At 37.0% G+C, this 16205-nt stretch overlaps 1 protein-coding gene across 2 annotated transcripts in view; it reads right to left on the minus strand.

The window, feature by feature from the left end:
* Adgrb3 (adhesion G protein-coupled receptor B3) overlaps positions 1–16205 on the minus strand; it is a 707858-nt gene that overhangs the window by 309067 nt on the left and 382586 nt on the right. For both annotated transcript variants that reach the window (XM_051153002.1, XM_051153001.1), the window contains exon 16: positions 15277–15320. In XM_051153002.1, the coding sequence (XP_051008959.1) occupies positions 15277–15320 (44 nt within the window). The remainder of the gene's footprint in view (positions 1–15276; positions 15321–16205) is intronic.

The raw sequence follows: 16205 nt of genomic DNA on the forward strand, positions 1-16205 counted from the left end.
CCAAATAGCTCTAAAAATATTTAATCTAAATTGCAAGAATCTTATCTTTCATGGTTTAAAAATTAAACCACAGATATTATTAACTTAAAAAGCTTACCAGGAGCATGTCTACATGTAGAAAAATGCAATTGGACCCATATTTGTCACCATGTACAAAACTCAAGTCCAAGTGGATTAAACACCTCAACATAAAACCAGAGACACTAAATCAGTTAGAAGAAAAAGTGGGGAAGAACCTGGAACACATTGGCACCGGAGACAACTTCCTGAACAGAACACCAACAGCCCAGACCTTAATGTCAACAATTAATAAATGGGACCTCATGAGGCTGAGAAGCTTCTGTAAGGCAGGAGACACTATCAAGAGAACAAAGTGACAGCCTACAGACTGGGAAAAGAGCCTCACCAACCCTACATCTGACAAAGGTCTAATACCCAAAATATATAAAGAACTCATGAAATTAAACACAACCAAACAAAATAATCCAATTGAGAAATGGGGCTCAGAATTAAACAGAGAATTCTCAACAGAGGAATATCAAATGGCTGAGAAACACTTAAAGAAATGCTCAACATCTTTAGTCATCAGAGAAATGCAAATCAAAACAACTCTGAGATTCTATCTTACTCCCATCAGAATGGCCAAGATAAAAAATTCAAGTGACACCACATTCTGGTGAGGATGTGGAGAAAGAGGAACACTCCTTCATTGCTGGTGGGAATGCAGTCTAGGGCAGCCACTTTGGAAAGCTATCTGGCGCTATCTCAGCCAGAGATAGGAATAGGGGTTCCTCAAGACCCAGCTATTCCACTCCTTGGAATACACCCAGAATACGCTCCAGCATACAACAGGGACATATGCTCAACCATGTTCATAGCAGCCTTATTCATAATAGCCAGAACATGGAAACAGCCTAAATGTCCCTCAGTAGAAGAAGAAAGAAAGAAACTGTGGTACATTTACACTATGGAATACTACTCAGCTATTAAAAACAAGGAATTCCCAAAATTTGTGGGCAAATGGATTGAACTGGAAATGATAATAATGAGTGAGTTAACCCTGAAGCAGAGAGACTCAAATAGTATATACTCACTTATATCTGGACACTAGGCCAAGGGGTATGTCTCATGAAAGTCTTCACTTACCAGGAAAATGGGATAGTGGTGTGGACACACTAAGGTGGGAGAAATATAGGAAATAGGGAAATGGAAGGATCCAGAGGGTCCTAGAAACCTACAAGAAGAACACTATGATTGGCAGATCTGGGCCCAGGGGTTCTACTCGATCTATGGCACCAACCAAGGACAGTATGTGCAGTCATCATCAAACCCCTACCCAGACCCAGCTAAGGGACAGAATATTCTCCACAGTTAAGTGGAGACTGGGGACTGACCTTCACATGAACTCTGGTGCCCCTTATTTGGCCATGTCCCCTTGATGGGGAGGCCCGATGGCACTCGGAGGAAGGATAGCCGACTACCAAGAAGAAACTTGATACCCTAGCATCATATTCAAGGGGAGGAGATCCCCATAAGTCACAGTCATAGGGAAGGGGAATGGGGTGAAAGTGAGAGGGAGGGAGGAATGGGAGGATGCACGGGATGGGATAACAATTGAAATGTAATATGAATGATTTTATTTTTCAATTAAAAAAACATTAAAAAAATTTTTAAAAAAGGAGCTTACCAGGAACATGCCAGTAATCCTAGCACTTGGGGATATAGAGGCAGGTGGATCTCTATTACTTTGAGACTAGCCTAGTCTGCAAAGAGAGTCCAGAACAGGCAAAGCATACAGAGAAACCTGTCTTGAAAACCCACGTACTCTGGTGCCTCATATTTGACCACGACCCCTGGATGGGGAGACCTGGTGGCACTCAGTGGAAGGATAGCAGGCTACCAAGAAGAGACTTGATACCCTATAAGCATATACAGGGGGAGGAAGTCCCCCTCAGTCACAGTCATAGGGGAGGGGAGTAAGGGGTAAATGGGAAGAAGGGAGGAATGGGAGGATACAAGGGATTAGGATAACCATTGAGATGTAATATGAATAAATTAATAAAAAAAAATTAAAAAAAAAGAAAAACCAAAAAGAAGAAGAGAGGAGAAGTAGGAAGAGGAAGAAGAGTAGGAGGAAGAGAAGAAGGAAGAAAAGGAGGAGGAAGATGAGGAAGAGGAAGCGGAGGAGGAGGAAGAGGAGGAAGAGGAAGAAGAGGTGGAGAAGTTGTTGTTTACAAGGGGCCTATCTTTCTATCAAGCGCCAGGTTATTCTTAATAATAGTATGCCTATTAACATATTAATAGCATACATTTTACATTCTGTCAAAAAGTCTGTTGAGTGATACCTCAAAGACCCGAAGAATAATGTAAATTGCTATTAAATATGAGATAGATTTTAAATTTTGTGATCATTGATTTTAGGTAACATTTAGTTTATGCCAATACTTTGAAAACAGACTTCAATGACTTTCTGAAGGCGAACGAAGACTAGGAAGGCAGGAGAGTGCTTCTTCCCACGTTCCTTTGGATCTGGACTCTGAGCAGAGACCCTGTGGCATCAGAAATCAGCTGACTGACACTGCCTTGCAACTGAGAAGCTAATGAATTGGACACCGTAGGCATGTATCAAATGCTAATTAAAATTCCTGTGCTGTTCTAGCCATGGAGCACTTCTTGAGACCATTATTACCATTCTGTGAAATGGACAGTTTAATGACTGTTTTGATTTATAGACTAATGCGGAACAAAAAGAAATAATGCATTTGGAGATATCACTTGTTCTATGCATGACTCTAATAAGGAAATGGTTAGCCATTGTTCACTTACATACTGTTAAGTAGATAAGCAGCCTTGTTTCCTATCAGGTTTTTTACTAATAATGAAAATGGCATTGAACAGTATTACTCACATCAAATATTGTGGCCTGTCCAGATCATTATTAACCTGGCAGGCAACAGACTATAGAAAACTATTATCTGCATAACTGTGCTGTGTGTAGATATGGCAATGCATATGGATAAGTCTAACCTGTTTCCACCTACGCATTTGATTTTACTTTTTAAAAAGATTCAATATGAGTTTTGTTTGTATGTGTGTATGCACTCCACAAATGAGATTAGGGCACAAAGAGGTCAAAAGAGAGCATCAAATCTCTTGGAACCAGAGTGTAGGAAAGTTTTGCTCTATCATGTAGGTACCAGGAGCTGAACCTGACTCTTCTGTAAGAGCAAGAAGTGCTCTTAACAGCGAGCTATCTCTACGGTCCCTCAGCTATGAATTTTAGTTCCATACAATACTATTAAACAATCTACCCCTTGATAATTTAAAATTTTTAACACATTAAGATTACTGATTAAACAAAAAACTATTCTTTAAAAAAATGAATAAGTGAATAGACAGATGATAGATAGATAGATAGATAGATAGATAGATAGATAGATAGATAGATATTATTTTGGCTAAAGCTTTTACCTGTTTTGGGATCAGGCAATGTTTAGTTTTCATTCCATTATTTATCTTTGCCATTTTCCCGACATTACTCAATTTAATTTAAGAGTTAGAATAATGATCACTATAGCGCCTGGGAAGAAGACATTTGGTGAGTAGACAGAAGAAAGCAGCAGTAAAGTGAGTGGATTGGGAGAACTCCATAGTCAAATGTGGAGCTGCTTAAATGGCTCAGGAAGTCAGCAAAAGGGTTTTGCAGGGAACTTGTAAAATCAACACAACAGCACCGTAGAATAAGTCCAAGGTAATGTGACTACAATAATTCCACTAAGCAACATTCTTTATTCTTCTGATCTTATACAACAGTATAGTTTACCTATGATGGTTCTATTTGTATGTCCTTCCCACAAACCTGCCCCTATTTAAGGCCTACATGGCAGGTGTTTGAGGATGTTCACTGAAGCGTGTCAAGGTTTTCAACAGTGGAGCATATAACAGTTCTCATGAAATGTGTGTCAAATGAATTAGTGAATATATATAGAACACTTTTGCAAAAGTCTAAGTATGTAAGCAAGAACTTACAAATATTAACACAGCATACTTATTGTCTTCAAATACTTAAAGACAAATAGGAATTTCAGACTGCTCTAATACTAAGGAGAAAATATAATGGTTTTGAAACATACATCCCCAAGACACTTTGACGTAGTATTTCCTGAGTGAAACACTATGTGATACCCATGTGCTGTTTAACTGAGGAGTGAAGAGACATTAGTTTCAATTTCCTATTTTCAGAAATAAGATCTTTCAAGAGAAAATTTGGCATTTGAATTCTGCTAAAAATTCTGGACTACAAGTAAAAAACATGATCCTACCCTCTAGTGGGCATGCAACTTGTATGTGCAACATAGAAGTCGTCCAAGAACACTGGTCTCAATTCAGTTTGAGGCATCCTGAGTGCAAGTAGTATCACCAACCCCAGAACTATATCAATCAGCCTTTGGGAACTATGACCTCATCCACTGTCTCAAAAAGTTATCAGCCATAATTTGGAAAGGACAATTAAAATCTCATAACCTAGTACACTAAAAAAAATAAAGTATTATGAATGAGTGAGAATTTGAAGAAAAAGGAGAGAATAAATGGATATACAAGTAGTTTAAGTACAAATTTTTAGTCAGCATATGCAATCTACTGTATTTAATGAGTTAAAAAAAAACACAAACATTAATAGGTTTGGACTGAAGATATGGCTAAATGGTTAAAAGTCCTGGCTGCTTTCCCAGAGGACCCAGGTTCAATTCCCAGAACCACAACTGGTGTCTCAAAACCATTTGTAAATCCAGACTTAGGAGATCTAATACCCTGTTTGCCCTCCAAAGGAACCATGCATGCACATGGTACATAGACATACATGCAAGAAAAACACCCACGCATATAAAATAAATAAATTAAAAAATTATACACCTGCAGAAAAAGAGGGACCTCTGGAAAGTAATGGAGCAGCTTAAAACCCATCAAATAAAAAAAATAAAATAAAATATAACTACATACATAAAAAACATCAGATAAAGTTTCTAGAAATGATAAAATTATTATTCATACATAAGATTTGTGGATGTTCAACAGTTTGGACAAAACTGAAAAGAAAATTGGTGAATTGAACATCCCATTAAAATAGATAAATTAGAGACTATATGAGTGCCCTTTTGCTTCACTATAACAATATATCTGTGGCTGGATAACTTAATAAACAATAGAAATTTATTCAGGGAGAACAAGGTTAGCAGCCTGTATCTTATGATGGTCTGGCAGCCCTGAGATGGCACAGGTATCACAAGGCAAGAGGCGTCATGCAGCAGGCTCTATTTTTAAGAAGCCACTAGCCTGCAAACATGGATGCTCACTGAGATGACATCATCATACACAAAGATCCCCCTCCTCTGAGCCCTATAGGCAGTGTTTCCACTGTCTATGAGCAAAAACTGTACCCAAATCACTGCAAATGAACAAAAACAAAACAATAATAATGTGAAGCAGAAACATCAAAGAGAGGTTATGAGACAAGGAGGTCAAGAGAAACATTGAGATTCAAGATGGAAATGAGACAGATTACAGGAGCAGCTGTGTTTGAAAAGATGATGGATTCCAGAGTTGATGAAGCAGCAATCCCCTCTACCCTGGAGTACCACAAGCTTGCAAACATTTTCACTAATTATCCTAATGTGAACTATAATCAATACTTTAAGTGTGCCAAAAGAGGAAAAATGCTTGACAGCAGTGTTTTAGGTAAGGGTGGACAGTTTGTTTAACATATATAGCTACATACTTTAGTACTTATGGGCACTGTGGCTTCTGCCCTGGCTCGGCTCTATAGCTGTGTTTAGCACAACAACCTCAAAAAAATATGGCGGCATGGCCAGCCTCACAAAACTTCATTCACAAAAGCACAAACAGAACGGAGTCATGCTACAAGCTGGATTTTCCTCACCTGTGTGGTAGATGGCCAAAGCAAGGGAAAAAAAACATGCCAGCGTTTCACTCCTCGTAGGATGAGATGAAAGAACTATGCTAATGACCACAATGGGCTGTTATTATTACAGGCACTTTTATAACCTTTGGCAGCTAAAAAGGTTTCATTTATGTACTTACAAACTTAAGAAAACTTCTTCAGGACGTTAGATACTTAAGGGTTAATAATATAGAACTCTATGTTTCAATGTAAAACTTTTTTTTTTTTTTTAACTTTTTAAGGATCAAAAGAAAAAGTTTCCCAAAGAAAGCTGAAACAAGGTCATTTTGAATCATGAAACATGTAGTTATGGTTCCTCATCAGAAAAGAATGCATAGTAAGATTAAAAAACAAAAGTAATGACTTTTTGTTAAGCTTATTTTATTTGGTTTTCTTCCAAAGGAGCTTCAATCTTATAATTTTGAAAAGAAATTAATATTTTATATTGCCTGCCTCCTTTTCTGAGACAGGATCTGGGCTGGAACTTGCTATGAAGACCATACAGGCAACTGTGAGCCATCATGTGGGTTCTGGGAACTGAATTCTGGTCTTCTACAAAAACAAGCGTCCTCACCTGCTGAGCCAACCATCCAGCCCCCATTTCACTTTCAAAAAGAAGCATCTAAATTCTATCATAATTAGTGAGTCAAAGAAAGAACAAATTCTGCTTCAAATGGTCTAGATATGCAGTTTCTAATAACAAGGAAATAGATTATTTTATAAATAAGATTGAAACAAGATGTAAGAGGCTAATGTATGACCTGTTCTCTCTTCTAGTAATTGTTAGAAACATTTCTAGACAGTTAAGGCAAAATAGAGATGGGAAGAATCCTTAACTAGAGACTATACCTAGGATGCAGGAGAGCCCTCATCTCTACACAAACCTAGAAAGCCGGTATTTGTTGGATATATAATGCCACAAGCATGCCTAGCAGGAATTGAAACTGTAATACTTAGGGAATAAAAAGCTTGTTTCTTAGCGTGCCACAGAAAGACAAAAAACCCAGATAGTTAGCTAACTATGAAAGTAGGAAAAATGGCATGACTGCCAGAAGACCAGGTAGTCTGACCTACGACCTTCCTCACTCTCTTATTACCCCAGACCCAACTCTCAAGGTCACCCATAGCACAACAGAACACCAGGGGCAGCTTCCCCTCCTCCCTTTCAGGGCATCCTGTGGATCCCTTAGACCATGTCTCCCTCTGGCTTCCTTTTTTTTTTTTTTTTTTTTTTTTTTTTTTTTTTTTTTTTAGTATTTAACCCAACAAGCATTCCCCCATGAACACATCAGGCTAGTAGGTTAGTAAAATAGGCAACACTCAGCCAACACACTCTCTGAAAATCCATAGAGGAAACAGATATACCAAAGAAAAAAGTTCCTGCCCAAGCAAGAGAAACCAAGATATAAGCACCCAAACCCAGATGCCTAGAGGCCAACATAAGAAGACAAGCAATAATATCAAGGGCAATATTTCCTTACAAGAGTCCAGCTATCCTACCACAGCAGGTCCTGAAAGTCCCAACATAGTTGAAGCACAAGAAAAAGACCTTAAACCCAACTATATGAAGATGATAAAATTCCTTAAAGGAGAAATGAATAAATCCCTCAAAGAAAGCCAGGAAAACACAAACAACTGGAGGAAATAATAAATCCCTCAGAGAAAGAAAAAAAAAGTTAAAAGAAACAAATAAAACAGTTGAATACATAAAAATAAAAATTGAAGCTATAAAGAAAGTACAAACTGAGTGAATCCTGGAGATGAAAAATTTAGGAAAGTAAACAGGAGATACAGAAGCAGCTTCATCAACAAAATACAATAGATGGAAGACAGACTCTCAGGCATTGAAGGTACAATAAAAGAAATGGATATATCAATAAAAGAAAATGTGAAATCTAAAATACTCCTGACACACAGCATCCATGATGAAATCTGGAACACTAGAAAAGACCAAATCTAAGAATAATTGGAATAGAGGAAGGAGAAAAATATCAGCTCAAAGTCCCAGATAATTTCAATGAAGAAGATGCCTATAAAGGTACAAGAAACTTACAGTACACCAACTATAATGATACATAAAAGAAAGTCCCCTTACCACATAATAATAAAAACATGAAACATATAAAGCAAAGAAAGAATATTAAAAGCCTCAAAGGAAAAAGACCAAACAACATATAAAGGGAGACCTATTAGAAATACATTTGCCTTCTCATTGGAGACTTTAAAAACTAGAAGGGCTTAGACAGATGTACTGCAGACTCTAAGAGACCACAGATACCATCCAAGATTATTATATCCAGCAAAGCTTTTAATCATCAGAAACTGAGAAAATAGAATATTCCATGATAAAGTCAAATTTAAACAATATCTATCTACAAATCCAGGCCTACAGAGGTGCTAGAAAGAAAAATCCAAACCAAGGAGGTTAACTACACACAAAAAAAACATAGAAAATAAATAATCTCACATCAGCAAAGCCAAAAGAAGGGAAACACACACACACACACACACACACACACACACATACACACACACACACACTCGCAGACACTACTTCCATCACTACTAACAAGATAGCAGGAATGAACAATCATTGTTCATAGATATATTTCCATGTGAATAGCCTCAATTTGCCAATAAAAATACATACAATAACAGGATGGATAAATAACAGGACCCAACCTGCTACATACAAGAAAAACATGTCAATATATAGGATAGATTTGCCTCAGGGTAAAGACTTATACCAAACAAAATATACCAAGTAACCCTAACCCTTTCCCTAACCCTAACCCTAACCCTAATCTTAACCTTAAACCTAACAAGAAGCAAGTTGCTGTAGCTATGTCAATATTTAGCAAAAAAGACTTCAAATAAATATTAACCAAAACAGATGGGAAGGACACTACATACTCATGAAAGGAAATATCCAAGAAGATGGAGTTTTTATTCTTAACACCTACATCCCAAACACAAGAGCACCCAACTTTAAAAAAAAATCACTACTAAAGCTTAAATCATATACTGACCCTCATACACCAAATAATACAAGTCTTTAATAGCATATGCTCACAGATAGACAGATGATGCAGACAACAGCTAAACAGAAATTGTGGAGCTAACTATTGTTATAAACTAAATGAACCTAAGAGATATTTACAGAACACTCCACACAAAAGAGTACATCTTCAAAATTTACCACATACTCAACCACAAAGCAAATCTCAACAGATACAAGAAAATTGAGGTAACCCCTGTGCCTTATCAGACCACCATGAATTAAACCTGGATACCCACAAAATCAGAAACAATAGAAAGCTTATAAACTCATGGAAACATAACAACTCTACGGAATGAAAAATGGACCAAGACAGAAATAAATTAAGAAAATGCTTTCTAGAATTCAATGAAAATGATTACACAACATATCCAAGCATATGAGCCACGATGAAAGCAGTGTGAAGATGAAAGTCACAATGCTAAATGACCACATTAAAAAAATGGAGAGATCTGATACTAGCCACTGGAGGTATCATCATTCCTGATTTCAAGTGGTAATACAGAGCTAAAGTAATAAAAACAAATGTGATGGTTAATGGAATCAAATTGAAGAGGCAAACATGAATTCACACTTATGCACACCTGATTTCTGCTAAAAAACAAACAAACAAAACAAAAACCAAACAAACATAAATACACACAGAGGAGAGAGGCAATTTCAACAAATGGTCCTGATCAAACTAGATGTTGAATGTGGAATAGTGCAAATATAGCCATAAGCATCACCCTGCACAAAACTGAAGTCTAACTGAATCAGAGACATCTACATAAAACCAGAGACACAGCCTTATAGTAGAGAAATTGAGGAACAGTTTCTGAACAGAACACCAACAGGTCAGGTACTAAGATCAGCAATTAATAAATGTGATCTCATGGAACTGAAAAGCTTCTGTAAGGCAAAGGACACTGTCAACTGGACAAAGAGGCAGTCTATGGAATGGGAAAAGAGTTTTACCAACTACACATGTGATAGATGTCTAATATCTAAAATACATAAAGAACTCAAAAACTGGATATTAAAAAGCCAAATAATACAATTAAAAATGGGACACAAATCTAAACAGAAGATGATTCTTAATAGAGGAATCTCAAATAGCTGAGAAATACCTAAAGAAATGTTTAACACCCTTAATCATCAGGAAAATGCAAATCAAAATGATTTTGAGATTCCATCAGAATGGCTAAGATCAATAACACAAGTGACAGCTCTTGATGGCAATGATGTGGAGAAAGGGGAACACTCCTCCATTGCTGTTAGGTAAATGTTAATCACGCTACAATCCACAGACTCATAAAGGTTGGGTAAGAGGGAGAGGTACTACAGAGTAGAAATATGGATTGCCTTGAGAAAGGGAAATAAGATAGGTTTTGAGTGTGGACTGTGAGCCAGTGGGATTGAGAGTGGGAGGAATCAGGTTGTGTGGAGGGGGTGGGGAGTGTGGCTGGAGGAGAGTACAGAAAGACAGCTGGAATTGGGGGGAACTTACCAGGTGGTATAGAAACCTAGCGCAGTGAAACTTCCTGAAATCTATGAAGGTGACCTTTTAAGACTCTTCATGGAGAATATGGAGTCTGAACTGGCCATTTGTAGCCTGGCAAGGCTTCCAGTGTTGGGACCTGATTCAGTTATTGGCCAAGAAGGTCCCATTGAGGCCCTAAACAACCCAGGATGATACTAGGACATAAGGTCATTCTTTTAAAACTATCAGTAGAGCCCCATTGCCAAGGACAATTTCCACAAAACTCATTGCATTTAGAGAAGTTCAGCTGATGCAGGCTTGGTGCCTTCACCCCTAAGTCCTAGTTTCATTTGTACCTAAGAGAAGACACTCCATAGGCTACAGAATGAGAAACCTGGACACCAAACCAGGCATAGAACCCTCCACCTAAAATCTGTCAGACCTGCGAGAAGTGTGTGTGTGGGGGGGGGGGGGGGGAGGAGATGGAGGCACAGAACTTGTGTGAGTAGCTAACCAATATTTGGTTTAATTTGAGGTCCATGACATGAGAGTGAGCCCATGTCCTACACTGCCTGGATGGCCAAAAACCGAAGATGAGATAGCTCAGAGAATAAGGTAGACCCAAACAACAAGCCTGGGAATAAAAATCAATGAAATGATTCTGAATGATATTCTGCTATACTCATAGGTTGGTGACATTCCAGTTGTCATCAGTGAGGCTTTCTCTAGCAGCAGATGGGAGTGGGTACAGAGACCCACAGCCAGACATTATGTAGAATGAGAGAGGAAAAAGTCTAAAATGGAAGTCTTCACTGGGTCCCTCCCATGGAAGAGGAAAGAAAAGATTGTAAGAGTCACAGGAGGTAGAAGACACCAGGAGAAATGAATCAACTAAGCAGAGTTCACAGGGGCTCACAGAGATGGAAAAGGCAAGCACACAGCCTGCATAGGTCTGTACCAAATCTCCTGTATAAATGGCATGCTCTTAGCTATGTGTTTTTGTGGTATTCCTAACAGGGGGAAGTATTTCTCTGACTCTTTTGCCTGCTCTTGAGACTCTTCCCCTCCTTTTGGATTACCATGTCCAGCCTTGAGATGAGGGCTTTTGCCTTGTCTCATTGTGTCTTGTTTTGTCCTGCTTTGCTGTTCCCTTTTGAAGGCTGCTCTTTTCTTACTGAAAATGAATGGAAGGTGGATCTGGGGGAGAGGGGAGGTAGTGGAGAGCTACAAGGAGTGGAAATTGTGTTTGGTATGTATTATATGAGAGAAGAATCTATTTTCAATTAAAAAGGAAAAAAGCAGAATAGCCAAGAAGAATGTAAAATAGAGTGATATCAATAGAACAAAGACATGGAATAAGTGGTCAGAGACATCCAAAGGAGGAAATACAAGGGAGAATTTAGAAGCAGAGTTTACAGGTAAACAACAACAAAACCCAAAACAAACAGAAAATCAACAACCAAAACAACAAGAGCAAAGTACCCCACTTCACTAGTTCTCAATACATTCATTCTGTGGTACTGTGATTTAATTTTCTACTACTGAGCTTCACATCCAAACTTTGTTTTACCTTTTATTATGAGACAGAGTCTCACTATATTACTGCCCAGGCTGGTCTTCAAAATTCTGAAGTCCAGACATCTTAAACTTGTAATTCTTTTGCCTAAGCTTCCTAAAATAGATGACGTTACAGTCCTGCATCCATAGCAATGAGGAACAGGGCCCAATATAGAGAATATTATTTAAATTAGGAGATGTCTATACTATGTAGCCAGTAAGAAGGATTCAGTGAAATAGTTAAATTGAAACACTTCCAAGACAATTTTATTTAAAATTAAAGCTTTCAATTATTACACACAGTGTTAACACTTCTATAAAACAAGTGTTGATATCTATGACTGTATATTCATGCATGTATATAAATGCACTACAGGAGTGACCTTGGTGATGAGTAAATATAGTGATTAAAAGTGAGATCAATGAGACTTTATACCTTAGCAACATACTTTAAAGTTGTGCAAGTATACAATTATGCATTGGTTTCGCTTACAATTTTAAAAGGTGGAGATTTGAAAAGCCAAAATAAAAACACATCTTATAATCTCAACTTCATGAATAGAATCTTAAAATTATTACTTAATTCTGGGTATGGTGCATCAATTCCTGCATTTGGGAGGCAGAGGAGGAGTTTGAGAAAAGCCTAGTCTAAACAACTAGTCCCAGATCCATACGAACATGCACACGCATACACACATACACACACAAACTAATGTGTCGTTTATGACATTCCTTTCCCATATAGGAAGAAATATAATTTTCTATCCACTATTAACTATCCTTAGAAAATTTACCTTCAAATTTAATAATTTCATCGCTAAAATTATTGTACATCTAAAATTGAAATACAATTAAATTGAATAGAAAAAAAAGCTATAGAGTTACCTTGCCCTTCACTGTTTATAAAACTTACTAAATGTGAAAATTAAAAAATATTTTAGCAAAAATAAACACTCTGAGAAAAAATGTGACGAGATAAATTCTGTCACTTTGGAAAACTTTTTGATCCTTTAACAGATTTATCGAGGAAGTAAGTAAGAAAATACTGATCTCCTAAGATGATCTGTTTTGTGATGCAAGGAAGTGTACATCCCCTTAACAGTTTCCTCAAGGCCCATGGGCAAGCCTGATTTGGTCAAGTTACTTGTGGGAACCCACGCCAAATTCTGCCATGTCAGAAATCCTGTGCTTAGGCTGTATGCTGTGACCTTCAAGTTGCTGACCTTTACCTCACCAAGAAGTCTTGTGTTCTAGGCTATCTTTGGACTTTGAAAGAAATAGGGAAGTCTCAACATGGAACCACCCAGAGGATCTAGGAAGTTCTTACAAGGAACTACTCAGAGAACTAGGAAGTTCTACAGGGAGCGATTTAGGCTATTGGATTCTAGCCCGGGGGCTAGGGTGAGTGAGATAAGAATAGATCCTATTGACCTTGCCCTATATATGTTCCTGCTAGTCAGCAATAAAGTGAATCTTGATCAGAAATGTCCTGACTTGATTCGTTATTTCTCGCGTCTCTGTATCCTACTTTCAATCCCCGCTCCCTCTTTCAGGTAAGCCCTGATTCGATTTTTTCCTGTGGGCTGGGACGCGACAGTTACTGGTGTTCTTTGAGATGAGTAAGAGTCAATTCACAAGCAGACGCCTAGACAATGGAATGTGATTGACTTCTGAGGTTTACCAAGACCTCAGACACCAACAGCTTTATGAATTGAAACTAACACCTGCTTTCTGAAATGAAACTAAAAGAAGATAGCAACCCGGGGACGCTTCCTGTCGTGTTGAGCGTCCCATTAGTAGTCTTAATGAGGTTTGTTGTTGTTTTATTTTCAATTAACAGCTTTTTGGCATCAATACAGAAGTATATTCTACTCAGTAAACAAAAGTTAAAAAAAAAAAAATCAAAGTTGCTTATTACTCATAGACATACACAAATAGTTTCAGTAAAGAATATAAAAGAGCATGCATTCTTTTATTTTTTTTTTCTTTAGCAGAAAACATTCATTTAGATTTTTACAAACTTTTATCTTTCCTCTGGACACAAAACATACCAAGTAGTCTCTTCGAATACCCAACCAACGTTTTCTCTAGCATTTGTTTAAGACAGCAAGGTTTTGGAAAATCTTACTATGATAAATTTCTCAACAAGTTTAAAAAAATGAAGGCACCAATGCTATGTATCAGAGTAGTCTGCCCATGCTATCACCAGAGCAAGCAAGCTTGGTTTCTTCTTATGGCCCTAGGGCTCCAAGAAGACAACAGCTAAAATATAAGCAACTATGACCAAAATAATTTAAATGCTGATTTTGTCCTCACTTGAAAAACATTTTAAAAGTTTCACCAAGTACTCTAGTGCTGAGTATAATTATAATTACTTGAATTCTAAGAACATTACACTTCAGACTCTCTAAGGAGAGATTGTAACATCATAAATATCTTAGAGATAGATCATATTTAGAATTAATGACACTGAGAAAATGCTCCAAGAACACACATCTGGCAATATTATCTGTGGGATTCATTTGGCATTTATTGGGCATTCATTTAACAAAACAAAACAAAAAAGAAAAAAAAAAATCTGGAATACACCTGAGTCCAAAAATTAACCATGCATTTTTTGCCACCCCACACCAAATCCTCAGAGTTATCACTGAACTGATGATGAGCTTAACCAGACACTACAATAAATTTTAAGAGTAACAATAAAAAACATGGAAGAATCCCTAATGTGCACTTAGTGTGATTACTTTTGTTTGTCTGCATGAAATCATAAAACATGTGAATATTAAAACTCATCAAATTTAATAACAGCACACTTTGGGATGTCCATATATATTTTTAGTACTCTGATAACATACCCGATTCATGCATGATTTTGTTAAATGACCAGAGGTTGCTGTTTTCTGATATGATGCTAACCTGAATTACTAAGGCAAAACATAAAAACAACATTTGAGATTTTATAGCCCTGAAATATCAGAGCTTAAGAAAAGCCCCATGGAAGTTGCATCCCAATATGTCTTACACATTATATACTCCTATATGGAGAAGTAACTGCTGGTGTTGTCATCATACAAACACATTGAACACGCTGCCCCACAGGCTGAGGAGGAGAATGTCGTCAGAGTAAACCTCACGTCCCACTCAATTATAGTCCAGTTGACCAGCAGATAGCTAAAATAGTTTAATTCACTTTGAATATTTATCACAATATAATATCACAAAACATCTGCCACTTACGATTTTGAGTCATCCCATAACACACAATAGGGATTCAAAGTGCCCTAAAAATAAACAGAGAATAAAATATGCCATGAGTACGCTTATAAAAATTGACAAATGATGTGAAATACAAAAGTAAAGATGGTTTTATAACTATCACTACAGTAGTAAAGGATATGTTGAAGAGATTCCGCAAAGGTTGTTTTTTTTTTTTTTTTTTTTTTTTTTTTTTTTTTTTTCTGTAAGAAATTTACCTTTTCTTTCCCATAGATTTAGTGACAAATTTTGTGAAATTTTAGCAAAACAATATCTTTACTCCAACTCTAAGTGGTATTTAGATTGTTGAAAAGGAAAACCAAATGCCTCGTGCTGTGGTGACTTCTTTGTCACATGTATTTCTCTGATTATAATTGCTCAGTTACATTCTTTATGAAGACCAAAATATTTATGACATTTATACCAGAGCGACATGCCCTGATCTGCACTTGTGAACACTCAACTGTGTCATTTTCTAGTTGACTTTTCCTAGAAAACAGTGGATTGTGCTAGCTATCCATTTTCAGCGTCTAGTAACAAACAGAACTTTAATCAACCGGTCATATTTTAGTGAGGTTACATGTAATGAAACTCTAAGAAAAGGTGTTGTTAGATTTTATGCATTTGATATACTAAGCACCCGCCATGACCATTAGGTTTAAAGCTGGGTTTTCTACACTGAGTCTATGCAAGTAATTTATTTTGAAGAGTTCTGATGTTGGAAAATGCTTTCTTTCTTCTTGTTTTATTTGTTCATATTGGGCTTTTTTTTTTTTTTTTTTAAACCTCAAAACTAACTCAATTCTTTCTTTAAATCTAAACATTCTGTGATGCTCTCAAAGAGTAAATTATCTATTAAACACATCCTGTGGTTTCATGTTCTCTGGTTCTTTATGACACACACTTCCTGA

Source organism: Acomys russatus, chromosome 11 (genome assembly GCF_903995435.1).
Source record: "Acomys russatus chromosome 11, mAcoRus1.1, whole genome shotgun sequence".
Lineage (NCBI taxonomy): Eukaryota > Metazoa > Chordata > Mammalia > Rodentia > Muridae > Acomys > Acomys russatus.